General features: G+C 42.4%; 1 protein-coding gene across 9 annotated transcripts in view; it reads left to right on the plus strand.

Moving 5' to 3' along the window:
* wdpcp (WD repeat containing planar cell polarity effector) overlaps positions 1 to 14100 on the plus strand; it is a 48440-nt gene that overhangs the window by 2777 nt on the left and 31563 nt on the right. For 7 of the 9 annotated variants that reach the window (XM_029127484.2, XM_029127483.2, XM_029127489.2 and 4 more), the window contains exons 5-8: positions 8534 to 8617; positions 10520 to 10564; positions 12579 to 12629; positions 13896 to 13966. In XM_029127484.2, the coding sequence (XP_028983317.1) occupies positions 8557 to 8617; positions 10520 to 10564; positions 12579 to 12629; positions 13896 to 13966 (228 nt within the window). In that variant the 5' untranslated portion in view covers positions 8534 to 8556. Of the gene's footprint in view, positions 1 to 2987; positions 3171 to 7219; positions 7379 to 8533; positions 8618 to 10519; positions 10565 to 12578; positions 12630 to 13895; positions 13967 to 14100 lie in introns of those variants that run through there. The other 2 variants (XM_029127487.2, XM_055502506.1) reach the window with 2 other exon arrangements.

The raw sequence follows: 14100 nt of genomic DNA on the forward strand, positions 1-14100 counted from the left end.
GTATCCAGCCAAACCAAGTAGTTGATGCATCTAGTTAAGTGATAAACTATGTAACTGTTCTGTACCAAAGATAATTTACTTTTAGTTTAACACTAAGCAGACACATCTTCTACTGTACATAAACCTTTTTGAGCTGAGTCGGTTGCCCCACTGATCTGTTTAAGCTGTTGTCACTGTGTGGCTTTGGCACTTTAGGCCTTCTGGGGTAGGAACGTTTCCAATCTGCCTTCATGGGCCTAATGTGGGCCTTAGTGAGAGTTTCTCCCTCACTAACTGTGATTGAAACTTGAGAAAGACTTGATTTTTGTTCAAGTGTTGGCTTGCTTTGGAAAAAAAAGACAACCAAACTTCTTGGCACTGATGCAGAACTATTCAATTAAATAATAAAAAAAACACAGAACCGTCCTCAGAGGAATGTTGGAAGGAATCCTACGAGTGAGCCTCAGTCACAATTAGCATTGCTCTCTCTCGCTCTCGGTCTCCCCTCAGGTGTTTGTTCAGGGAAATGGTCCGTGAAATGGGTTTGATGGAATCAACCTCAATATTAAAACAAATACATATTTCATAGCCCTTGATGGACTGAGTGATGGGACTGTGTCTTCATTTCCTCCGTGTCACCACCAAAGGAGATCTTTATCAGAAACTAATGTGAAGGATCATGGCTGTGCTTCTTTCAGAGCACAAGATAGGAGTTGTTCTCCTGTCATTTTATGACTTTATATTACACTATGAGGCTAGCGGCTTTATCTTCCTGGTCTTAGTGTCTGAATGTCTTAAGGTGTGAATAGATTTTGTTTTTCAGCAGCAGGTGCTGTTTTTACAACCTCCATAAGGGGGCACCGTACAGTCACATGTGACCTGCTGCATCTGTCCGAACCTAAAACTCATCTTCCATTCCCTCTGCTACCTACAGCAGCACACACTTTTTCAAAACTCAGTGAAGAATGACCATAAATGCAGCAGCGATGCTGCCCTGGAACCACAGCAAGCTGATGTGACTGTAAACTCACACGGGATAGGGAAAATCCTGGGTCACATTTTTTTTTCTACAAACAGTTGTTTTAGCATAACAAGGCTGGCTGACAAACTCCCCCTGACCCAACCCACCTAGCCCAATCCCACCACCTTTCATTAACCTCAAATCCCAAATCCATCCAACTGGACCAGTGATGGCAACTCGCTGCCGCTGCTGGCGGTCACACCCCTCTGCACAGCCATAATGGGCCGTGGCACAATTGGGGGGCCACGTAACCGTCAGCATTCCCTGTCCTTCCAAGAGGCTGGTTGCCTGCAGGTTACCAGCAACACCCCTCGTCCCTGTTTGTCTACACTCACTAAAAGGAAAGAATGTTTTCCCCCACAACATGGTTGTGTGGGGATTAAGGCCCATTCTGAGTGGCCCTGGGTGTTGCAGCAGATGTTAACCAGGATAGCGCTTGTTGCCGTGCCGACGGTGAGCTTGCGGCATCGGCCCGCCCAGACGATATTAAGCCTATGTACATGCATGAGAGTGGGAGGAGGGGATAGGGCCTGTTCCCCGTTAGAGAGGGAGGTTGTGGGAAATTTGTCACAGCGGTTACACTCTAGTTCATCTACCGTCTCTGATCGTCTTCACACACCTACACTGGCGGTGAGACAGTATGAGATTGTGTGGCATCAGTGCACAATATTCAACCCCAGCATGGACAGGATTACTGATAAATGAGTTAATTCATTTCTAATTAACTCCCTACATTGACACATTCAGACATTACGGTACAGTACAGGCTGTAAGGGGAAAATTCATTCACGCTTTTAAACCAACAGTTGCACGTCATCTGTCAGAATCACTTCCCCTGTGCGAGCATTGGTTTTCACCGTCCCTGATGATGTTTTAATGTGATGTGTTGTTTTAACTGCTAAGCTCTCAAGTGCTTGCCACACAGAGCCTGTAATGAAAATGACTAAATGTACAAATGGCATTATGGGAGAAAGGGGAATACGTCTGTAGAGACAGTTTTTGAAAATTTAGTGTTATTTTACTTTTGATTTAATTTGCTATCCAGACTGATCTATGCTGTGAAATAGACATTATTACTGGGACCTTGTAGAAACCTTCAGATTTCAGCTATAACTGTCCCTGGTCTTTTAAAAAAAAACTTTGTTTGACTGAGTTAATAAAACAAAAAAACACGATATTGGAGTAAAAAAACATTTTCACTTTCAGCAGTTTTTTTTTTTATAGCAGTCGATCATAGTCATTAGGATGTGAACTTTATTTGAACTGAAGCTGTGGTGTTGGCTTGATCTGTCCTTTTATGTGGAAAACCTGTTCTCTTTATGTCAGACAAGTCTAACTGTAGGGTTAAACATGGGGCCCAGTGCAGAGCCCTGTAGTACTTGACAAGACATGACTTGACCCAGCAATAGAGTCCCGCTGTTCTGAATAAACAGCAGAAAGTGGTGCTTTAGGATTTCCCCTTCGTGTGTGTTTGTGTGTGGGGGAGGAAAAAAGTCTTTGTGTGTTTCTGAAGAAGTGAAGTAAACTTTATACGGACAATGAACCAGTGTAATGTCTTAAGACAAATCTTTGGCAGGACATGGCTGCTATGCAGAGCTGGGTCTTTAAGCTTGTAGACAACAGATAAAGAATTAAAGATGTGGGTGTTGGGGGTGATGTGGTCGTATCTTTTTGCTTTCATTAGATTTCAATCTCACCAGCTGGTTTCTCACCAACTTGTTCTACTGCAGCCAACAAATTATAGTTTGACTGTGATGAAAAGACTTGATTTGAGCTCAATTTTAAATGGAGACAAAGAGATTAGTGTATTAATAATTACTGTACTCTGACGTCCACAAACAGCAAAATGTGAGGTTAAAACCTCACAGCTTTGCCTAAAAATCATAGAACAGCTATGGCACGTGATAGACAACCACCAGGTGGAAGGAACAACAGCAAAGAATCAACGATAGAAACGATTTTATTTCTCATTCTAGACAGGAGCATACTGCAGCAGCAGGAAAAGGGAGATATGACACCAGCGTCCATCTCTGAGGTCACAGCTAAGAGAAAAAACTCTTGGTCCGAGTGCCATCGATGTCCAAGCACACTGCCATGTCAACCTGTCAGAGCAGAGAGGGAGGCACTGCCTGCTGAGAAGTGTCCGAGGTGTCATGGCCTCGTCTCGGAGGTGACAGACAGTGTGTGTGAGTGCGTGTGACAGGGAAATAACACTGCTGAGAGGTCTAGGGGACGTTCATCGTGACCTTTCGTTTACCAGGGTCTATCTCTCCCTGTGCATCTGACAACAACTTTAAAGGAACTCGTCTTCCTAAGCCCTTGACAGGTCTGTGTGCAGGCAGGGCTCGCTTGTGTGTACTTGAAAGTTTATAAGTGTGTACATCTATGTGGACAGTCCTGAAATGTGCACTTGGCAGAGATGCACCACCTGATGGGCCCATTTTGTTCCACCACAGTGGAAAGAAGTGCTTATTAGAACCAAGTGAATTGAGAGCTACAACTAACTATTTCCCCAGGAAACCTTTGAGCACAAAGTCTCCCACACAGAGTGTGTGTGTGTGTGTGTGTGTGTGTGTGTGTGTGTGTGTGTGTGTGTGTGTGTGTGTGTGTGTGTGTGTGTGTGTGTGTGTGTGTGTGTGTGTGTGTATACATGGCATGAAAGTCTGTCTGTTGTGTTTATAAATGTATTTGCGGTGAGGGGTAAACACAAGCTTCCAAATAGCTTTAAAAGAAGAAAATGCAGCAGCATAAACAAAACAACAGCGAGTGTGACAAGTGTCACCTTTGCTGTGACAGAGGACAGACACCGGAGAAGCTCACAGTCCCCAAGAATGTCTTTGAAGTCGTCCAGCAGCGGTGGCAATTGTTTGGATGGTGTTGCCTTTCCTTGCCTTGGGCACTACTGTAGGGCAGATGCTTTCTGCTTTTAGTAAAGCACTTTCCAGGATTAGGCCCATTAGCTGCTGAATAGGACTGAGAGACAGTCATTCCTGTCTGAATGTGAAAATGTAGCTTCCTCTTCTGGTTAAGGAGTTTGGGCTATAAATTAGCCAGGGGACTCCCTCTTTCTTGATTTTCTGACAAATGTTGTGCCTAAACAAGACCTGATTGGGCAATTTTTCCTCTCCTCCTCTGTCTCGATCAGAGCTGGTACTGTTTGTGTTTCTGCTTCAGGCATTGTGTAAATACTTCTGCTAGATTAGTATTTCTCCCACTTTCCACCTTCCTCCCTCCATTACCTCCTCTAATGACGTTTACACAACTGCTTAGAAAAGTCCCCACTCGTCTCTCTGTCTCCCAGGGTCCGTCTTTCTTTCCTTAACTCTGCTGCCACTCCTGCACATTCATGGAAACTGCAAGATTACTGTATATTAACAAATGACATTTTACTCTGTAAGCAGAAGTAAAACACCGTAACACTAGCGTGGTTTTCTCCCACTCAGTGACTGGCATCAAGTGGCAAACTCTCTGCAAGTAGGTAACACAGCAACAGGTTTGCATGGTTATTGGCTCTCGAGGAACAAAACTCTCCAAAACTAAAAAGTGAAAAACTGAAAAAACATTATTACACATCAAGTGTGTCCTTCACATACCTGTCACTGGTTGGTGAATAGTGATAGGAATAGTAGTACGTGTGTATGTGGGTTGTATTACTTCCTTTATAGTATCTACATTTTTCTACAAGGTGAGGTCATTTTTACCAGGGGGGATAATGGAGGAATTAAAGGTTTTTGGCTTGCTGTCTGGCGCCACTCTGCTCACCCTCCAAAGTATCTGTAAATCTCTCTGCTCTGTACTGTACTTGTCTGTGTATTTATAGTTATTTAACTTAACAACAACCTATGTTTTATTGTGTAGAAAACTATTGTAATTTCGGCTGTGTAAAAATGGAACTTCATGTTTAACTTCAGGTCTCTGTGTTCAAACACAGAGCGTAGGTTTAATAGGAACAATAGCAGCGTTATGCTTCCTGTTAAAATGGTGAGTCATTCATGGGTATTTAAAAACTTGATTCCTATATAGCGGTGTGACTTTAAATGGATGCAGTGTACACAAGGACACACATTGGTTTACTTTGTATAATTATCATTAGTTGTTATGCATGTATATGTGGACATTTTATCATTACTTTCTCACTATCTGAGCCTTTAGGGGATGTCATGTGATTTTGCTCTGATACGACACTAAATGCTAAAGGAGCTCTCCCTCGAGGATATATTGTAGAGAAAAGCTGGTTAGAGTCTGTGTACATGATGTCACAGGAATGTAAATGCATGCATGTGTGCATTTCTGGCCCAAAAGGTTAAAAGATAGGGGGAAATGCATCACAGGGTGTATGTCTATCCATGCATACGTATGCGCTTGTGTGCAGCCACTTATCAGATGGTGGAGATATTGGCTTGGAGCAAGACTGACTCCTGCCTGAGTGGTGTGTTTAACAAAGTGTGTGTTGAAATACTTTGTGGTTGGACTGACAGCAAGTCAAAGTCTCCTCAAATTGGAAATTATGCACCTATACGTCTACAATTAAACCCCCATACGCAACCTCGCTCTCTGCAGATGTTCACTGTATGTTCTTCGAGCAGAAAGAGCATCTGGAATTTTTGTTGGAACCACTGTGCTTGAGTTAAGTAGGAGAACGTAAAGGGGGAAATAAGTTAGTTGTTTGTGTGTATGTTGAAGGTTTTTGGAGGCGTGTATGTGTCTGTTCCAGGGCTGCGATGGCCTCACGGTATGTCAGTCATTCTGTGGCAGCTTTTACCCTGTAATTTACCACGTCGCTCTTCTGCCAGTGATGGGAGCACTGCCTCTGGCATGGCTGTTTGTGTGTTACCCATGTGAAGACTAGTTGGAATTCCAGACCATGGGAGTGAAGACGTCTTCCAGTCCTTCCACCAGTCCTCACTGTCTCAAACTGCCTGTTTAAGGATTAGTCTAGGTGTTAGGTTTAAAGTTAGAAGTTGGGGCTTGGTTCAGACATCTAGTTGTGTTGTTAGAGCAAGGTGTTGGATAACACAGTGTCAGTGTTAAACTTATGGTTTGTGTGTTTGTATGTGGGAGAGAACAATTTTGCAATACCTGTCAGACATTTTGTCTGACACTGAAATCCTTTCTGAGAGCCTGCTTTTATTTTGCTGGTAAATACCTTGAGCTTATTTCAGTTCGTGTGCATAATAAATAAAATACCATATACAACAATATATTTCCAAATAGATAATTTTATTGTGATGACTGACATGATATTAATATCTGATAATATTCACAGGGTCAAGTATCAATCAAGTGTTTACATGTTACAAATGTGTTCCAGTGTTATTACTAATGAGAAGTTGGTATTATTATATTATGTCTGGTAAAAATGGCAATTAGTTTTGAAAACAGGTCTGTCCACTCAGAGCATTTTGTAAAGTTGCTTAATTTAATTAAATATGAGTAACTATGAAGAGCGAGGAGGACAGACAGGACTGCAATCTAAATATCCTGCAAGGCTTGAGACTTACACTTTTTCCACAAGAGAAGCAGTCTCTTACTTATCTACTGACTTTTTTTAACAGCATTTTATCCGGTTACGCTCATGCAAACACACTTTAAGTTGCTTTTGTTCGCCTTTGCACAAACATACAGTACACATGCTGAGATGCCCAGCAGCCGCTCGGAGGGGACAGTGTACTGTAAGAAGAGCAGAGAGCAGACAAGGTCTTGGTTCCTGTGGATTGTCTTTGTAAGAGGGGTCGTGTGTTTTTCCTCCCCTCCTTAGATGTTAAAGCAGCCTCTTTATTAGTGTAAAGACAGACTATAACAAACTAGACCCTGCCAGCCCTCCCAGCGCTTCCACACATCCACAGATACACATACAAACAGTGTATATATAATTCACTGTTAGTTTCCTGCATGGTGAGGCTCTTGTTTCTTCCATTCTGCTAGAAATTCCCCGAGAACCTTAAAGCTCTGCAGACCAGACTAGCCAGACTGGTAATAGCTAAATGAAAGCTGGCTGAAATGAGGTTTTTCCTCCAAAAGGGCTGACTTCCTCAAAAAAAGCTGGTTAGGAGAGATGAAAGAATCCTCTTATGTCAATAAACTTATTGCACTGTTGCTGTCATGCCATGCTAGCGCCAGCGTTTCCATGGCACCCAGTGTTATCTGTATGTATTTTTTGTTGGGACTTGTAGTTTTGAGGTTGAGTAGCAAATTGAGATTTTCTTTACCCCTCAACAGGTGGAACAAGAGGGGAAAGATAAGAGACGGTCCCTTCTCGGCACCAATGAGGGAATGGAGAGACTGTGCATTAGTTGCACAGATGGAGAAATGAACGACAAACACAGCATTACTGCTACGCCTTCGCTCTTATATACAGAGATTCTGTGCTGATCTACTGTATGTGGAGCCTTCTTATCTCAATGTAACATTTAATTCACGCAGTGACCTCTTCACTATAATATCAGAAATGTAGAATATAGAGACCTTTTTTGCATATTTTATCCATTACAGTAAGTAAAACAAACATGGTTGATGAATAGCTGCGTTTTATCTCAATATATGGTCAATGACAACTATAATACTTTATTATATTATATAGGGTTATAAGACTCAGAGGTGGTCCAGTTTGATGGTCCAGGAACTAAAGTCAATAGATTGGAGGAAACGAGCTAGTGTCTTTTTGCAGACCTGTTTGGTGATCATTGGCTGATGTGTGGAATGCTGCCTGCTTTGTCTGAGCTGTCAGCCCCAAAGCAGGTGTCCATCACTGCTCGACTGCAACGTGTGAATGAAGCATCTCTGGCCGTGACCTTGTCTGGTGTCAGTCTGAGTTCAAGTGCATATCTGTCACCGTTTAATTAGTTTTTAGTTAGAACCTGTAGCTGCTTTTCCATCTTATTTGTAAAGAATTATGTAGCAGACCAGTCTAATCTACCATCAACTCAAATATAACCGATACTGTAATGTAGCTCATGTAATGCAGTGTAAAGATATTCTCATTGTTGCCTAGCAACGTAAAGGTCATTTCACATTTTGATGTGGTCATTTTTTAAATGGGCATTATTGATGGTTAATATCCTTCTAAGTTTGATTTGAACTGCAGCCTAACAAAGCTGTAAACCATTTCAATTTCACATTTGAACGGTAAGATGTGAGACAAAACAAACACTGTCATCTCCTTTCTTGGGTATGAGGCAAATCAAGTTCTCCTGCATGTTAGTGTCCTTCTCCTTGTAATAGTGTGCAGTGGTTTGTTGCCACTTATTGTCCCCACCTTTTGAGCGGGTTCAGCGAGAGGCTAACTGGATGACTCAGATTCCTGAAGCCTCATTTTTATTTTCAGAGACGTCATTTCACAGCCACAGTGCATAGAAACCAAGAGCCTTTTTGTATACTCACTCTGTCTTTAATAAAACATATTTCTACATTGTTGATCACTTAGACCTATAAAGGTCATTCTATGCTGTAGTCTCCTCCTGATACACCTCTCTGGCCCTGTTTGGTTTGCCCTGTTTTTAATTAGTTCTTTCTTTCACTTGTCCATCCCCACAGACTCGGGTTACGCTCCCCATCAGATGGCGTTCTGCCTGGCTGAGCTGCACTTGTGGTCCACCAAGAGCTCACTCCAAGTCAAAGGTAGCACTTATCACTATGTTCAATCTCCATGTCCTTCTCTGTCACAATAATGCTCAACCTTCCCCACTTCTCATTTTCCCGTCTTCACTCTGTCTTCCTGGATTTGTCTGTCATCACTCACTTTGTTTTCACGCCTCCTCCTCACTTTACCTATATCTACAATCTGACTCTCCGTCAACACCGCATCTCGCGCTGTCTGTTTTCACTTTCTCCTCCCTGTTCACCTCAAATTTCCATTGTTTAATTAACATTAAACTGTATTTCTGTGTTGTTATAATGTGTAATTGTTCAGCATGACCACAAGTGGCTCATAAATCTTGTTAAACTGATCATTCAACTTTACTGAAAAGAAGAATTTTACTTGGGACAAACTTATGGTTGTGGTCTAAGTTTGACTTTTCTAGTAGTTTCGGTGCATTTTCCTACTCAACACCTATCATTGCATCTCTTCTATCAAACGAAAATGCTGTGTTTCTCCGTGTTTCTTGTTTTCTCCTCTTACATTCTGTCTTGTCTTTCACAGTCTGCTGAGCTTTAGACGAAGATAGTGTCTCTCAAAGGCTGACTGTGACTGCGGTGTGTGCATGTGTTAATGTGTATACACAAAGCTATGGCAGGGTGTATATCCAAGGTGGTGGTGACATTTCCTTATTTGTTTGTTGTTGTTGTTTTGTGTGTCTTTTGCTATCTTGGAAAAAGGTGCTGGGCTACACATGAGCACAGAGTCCTAGTTGCTGAGGTGTGACGCTCTATAACACAACCTTTCATCCGCTGTATGCATCCACCACATAAGAGGATTTAATACAGCGTGAACAGTAGCTATATTGCTATGAAATAATACTAAAAGATGGGATTTGCATTTGTGTTAATCACTATTTTACAGTTGTTCAGTGCAGTAGTAGCTTGAATCGCTTCTACTTACTGGACAGTTGAAGGAGCAAAAATTAATTGTTCATTATTTTTGGCATATTTTAAAGAAAGTGAGAGATCTGGTGAGTTCTTTATTCATAATTAGTTCTTGAAATATAGTACACGTAAACTATTGTAGAGTTTAGATCTGAATTGGTATAAGATTCACCTGCTGACTTTAAGGAAAAGCACTTGGGCCCATTGTTTGCAGGATCACACAGGTGTAGCTCATAAAGTGAGGGCTTTGTATTTGCATGAGAGTTGTGTTGATTTGTTACTTGTTCTTGAAAACCTCTGTTTACTAGCAAACACTAGTACTTTCTAAAACTGTGAGTGCATCTATATCCAGGTACAGTAATATGATGTATGTGTGGCTCTGCCATCTGTTGTATTAGTGTGACCCGGCCTCAGGAGCTGCAGCAGCCGCCAACAGTGGTTGAGCGATAAAGAAACGATGTGTTGGGCGAATTTGAGTCTGGCTGCTTATGGTTTTGGGCCTGCAGGAATAACACTGACAAAAAACAGCTCAGCAGTTTGTGTGTGTGTGTGTGTGTGTGTGTGTGTGTGTGTGTGTGTGTGTGTGTGTGTGTGTGTGTGTGTGTGTGTGTGTGTGTGTGTGTGTGTGTGTGTGTGTGTGTGTGTGTGTGTGTGTGTGTGTGTGTGTGTGTGTGTGGTGTGTGTGTGTGCTTTTAAATGTATACGTTTCATGTGTGTAAATCAAATCTGTCCCTCAGATTGGATGGATAAAGGCGCTCCTGTCTTTATTAATACCCCTCTGCACCCCTCTGTTTTGGCTCGGACCCCCCAGCCCAACCTTCTGCCTCCTCCTCCCTCGCAGGGTCTTATCTAAACTGTGGTGCTGGCAGACGGGACAGGCCACTGGCTGATAGTGATTGTTTATCCCACGGTGCAAAATTGCTGATGTGTCTTCTGCTTTTCCCTGACAGCTAGATGTTCATCTCACTCTGTCTCTCTCTCTTTTTCACCCCACAGATACCGATATTGGCACCTATCAGTACTATGATAAAGGAGAGCCAGGTAAATAGTGTTTATATTGGATGTCTGTTTGTGTTTAAGATAAGTTGCATTTGTCTTATTTCTGGAATGTTTGTGACTTCCTTCTATATGGAGAAGAATTTTTTGGCCTCCAGTGCTCACAGAAGATGTAAATGTGCAGAGAGACACACAGGTTATTGGTCTTGCTTATGTTGACGTCCTACACCCGTCAACCACACATGCACTTGTCCACACAGAGGCTGTTTGTCTGTAGGATTTAAACCTTACATACACATGCACATACACACACCCATACTCACGGGTTATTAGACCTCCGTGGTTCTATCTCTTATACTCCCTGTGTTCCTGTTGACCCGGGGTCCTGCCACACAGCGATAGGAAAACTAAACTGTTGACTTTCTCCTAGATCACATAGCAAGACGCCCCGTGTAGTCCAACCTCATATTGCCTCAGGCCTGGAGGCTTCCACCACCAGTGGAAGTACTGAAATTACTCCCCTCAGTCCTATGAGCCATCTCATCTTCTGCATTTTTAAAATGATGAGTCTGTCATTTTTAAATTCACACCTCGTGTGGCTTGAGGGGCTTTGACACATAGTTTGTCCTCCATCATGTGCCACACATTTAAAATTGGAATCATCCATTTCAGAATCTGTAGTAAACTGCTTAGAGGGGCTCCACAGTTACAGCTCAAGTATTTATTTTTTTTACAGTGAAACAAATATACTAGTATATTTACTATTATATTAGTATTATACAAATGAATTCCGTACGAAAATTGTTGGCCCTTTTAACTAACCTCCAACTACACATTAGGGAATTGTTTTATTACATACATTTTACAGTTTTTAATCTAACAGCTGTTTTAGTGAAAGTTTTTCATTGACACTCTTAAAATACATGTCTCTGTCTTTCGCCTTCCTCTATCCTTTCCATGTATTTTTTGTGTTTACTCTGTACCATCTGCATGTTTTACGTTTTCATACTGTTTGTCCCATTTCTCGCTCTTTCATTGATTTAATTCCCTTGTCAATTTTTTTTTCTCACCATGTATATTCTGTTCTTTTTAGTTTTGTGTACAGTCTCTCTCTCCTCTCATCGGAGCCTTCTCTTTCATACCAATCTTCAGTGGAGAGACGATGCTCTCGCTTCAAATCCTTTCATTTGGAGGATTACTAAAGTGTGGCTTGATATCAGAGTGAGGGGAGAAGAGGGGGAGGCTGGGTGAGGCAGAGCTAGAGAGCAGTATCACCATCCAAAGTATCACAAGATTTCAACATAGTGGTGTAACATCGCTCAGATCATGGTGGATTGCATGTACAGTAGATTTCTCGTTCATGGACTTAAACACACACACACACACACACACACACACACACACACACACACACACACACACACACACACACACACACACACACACACACACACACACACTTTCCATCTGTTTGTTTACTTGCATCGAAGTGAGAACCAAAAAGTGTTTTTATAACCAATATCGTGATGGTTTGTTGTCAAAGTGAGTGTGTATGATGCTGTTTAAGCATTTAGGGGCTTGTTTTGTAGATGTGATCGACTACTCTTTGCTCTAAATGCTTTTGTTGCTGTTGCGTTCGCTTTTCTGAAAGGTTACATGTTAGTTCTCCATCTCCCCACTAGAGGGAGACCCAGGCTCATTGGAGTGGCTCTGGGGTACCCCCCACAGCCCAAGCCCCTCCGCCCTCCCCACCCAGCCCCAGAGCAGGTGCCCATGTCTGGGCCTGTCTGGCCCCTCACCCTGTTATCTGATTAATAGTACTAATCCTGGAGCTGTCCCTGCCTGCCAGTGACGCACGCCGACCACCACTCTGGACACTTCTTGCTCACGGTGACCAGGCCATGGTTGTGGGTTTTACTGTGCCAACACGGCCTCTTGGCGCTAAGCGGATGCCTGGGCTCCAGTTTAATGCATCCACATCACTAGAATTACTCATCCTGTGCACTATGCAAGTTTCAAGTGCTCTAAAAGCCTTTGTTTAATTCCTTTCTTTTAACAGCTATTTCCTTGGAGCATCACTACTACAATGACAAACTCCAGTATTGTGAAGGTAAGTATCTAGTAGAGAAACATACTGTTTGGAGTACTAATCATTCCAAAAGTGAATGACCATCTTCTTCCAATCTCTGTTGAAGTCAATCAGCTGTTTCTCCTTCGCTCCCTCTCTCCCCCTCCCTCTCTCTGCTTTTTACCCAGTAGTAAGATACAAACACCCTTATCAGGAGACAAACACTCATCTCCTCCATCCTCCCTTCCCTGACCCCCCACCATCATCCCCACCCTCATTTGCATGTATCTGTTTACCTCCTACTCCCACTCATTCCTAATAGAGAACCCTACTCCTTAATGGTTTAGCTCGGTAGAGATGAAAAAGGAGACTGTAAAATAAACAGATAGGGAGTGATTGAAGCACACTGAAAGCAGCGGCCTCTTTTTTTTTTTTTCCTTTTACTGAACTTCATGTGTTTGCGTGGGCAGAAGCAGATGCACAAATTCAATTAGCTGTTTTTCTACATATGCTTCTCTCCTGTTTAACCACTGCAAACAGAGGGAAATGAAAATTAAGAGGTGGTGGGGTACGAGTCGAGATAATGTGAGATAACTCAATTCTTGAACTCCTGAAGTCTTTGCTGTTGTGTATTGGTTTCCCTTAAGGACTGCGTAGCCTGTGTTCTGTGTTCTTTTAGTGGAGTATTCCTCTGTGAATTGCAGATATATTGCTCTTCATGCAGTACTGGTTTCAGTTTTTTATTTTTTAATAATTTGAAATGTAATTGGGTCATTTAACAAAAATTTTGGGCAAGACCATTTTAGTTACATTTTTGTGTTAAAGTATGTTGACATCAGCAGTGTCTTAATTTTCTCACAGCATAGTGTGAAAATGAGGTAAAGAATCTTCCAAACCTTAATGAGAGAATGTGTCCATGTTGCTTTTTTCTCTCACTAACAGACAAACTCGGATATTTCTGATCAGTGCTGCTCACAGAAGAAGGACGCAAGCTCGACGAACGACTTTGTCTGAAATGATTAATAAACAGCTTGGTCGTTACAGCAGTAACTGGTACTGCTGAAATGGAATGAGGCATTACTTTACATGCCTTCATGACCAGCTTCATCGTGTACCTGCTTCTTGTCACCACCTTTTATTCTCAGTGTCCACACTTTTCATCTCAGCCCACATATGAATTTCAACCTCTTTACCCTTTCCAGGCTTCTAAATTCCCACGAGTGCCTTTATATGGGAAAAAAATCTACGTCTGTGTTTAAAAGTTCAGGTCACATGAGCTCCCAAATCTTCTTGTGTTTTCTGGTGTAGCTCGAGGCTATTCGTGGACCCCCAGGAACCGCCGACCAGAGAAGCTGCGCGATTCGCTGAAGGAGCTGGAGGTGCCGCCTCTTCTGTTTAACCACCCACCACCACCATTTCTTCCGCACCCCCCCTTTCTGTCTTCTTCCTCCCTCTGGGGATTTTCTGAGTTTTCCCTTTCCGAAACGGCCGATTGATTAACAAATAGGGGCAT

Source organism: Betta splendens, chromosome 15, assembly GCF_900634795.4.
Source record: "Betta splendens chromosome 15, fBetSpl5.4, whole genome shotgun sequence".
NCBI lineage: Eukaryota > Metazoa > Chordata > Actinopteri > Anabantiformes > Osphronemidae > Betta > Betta splendens.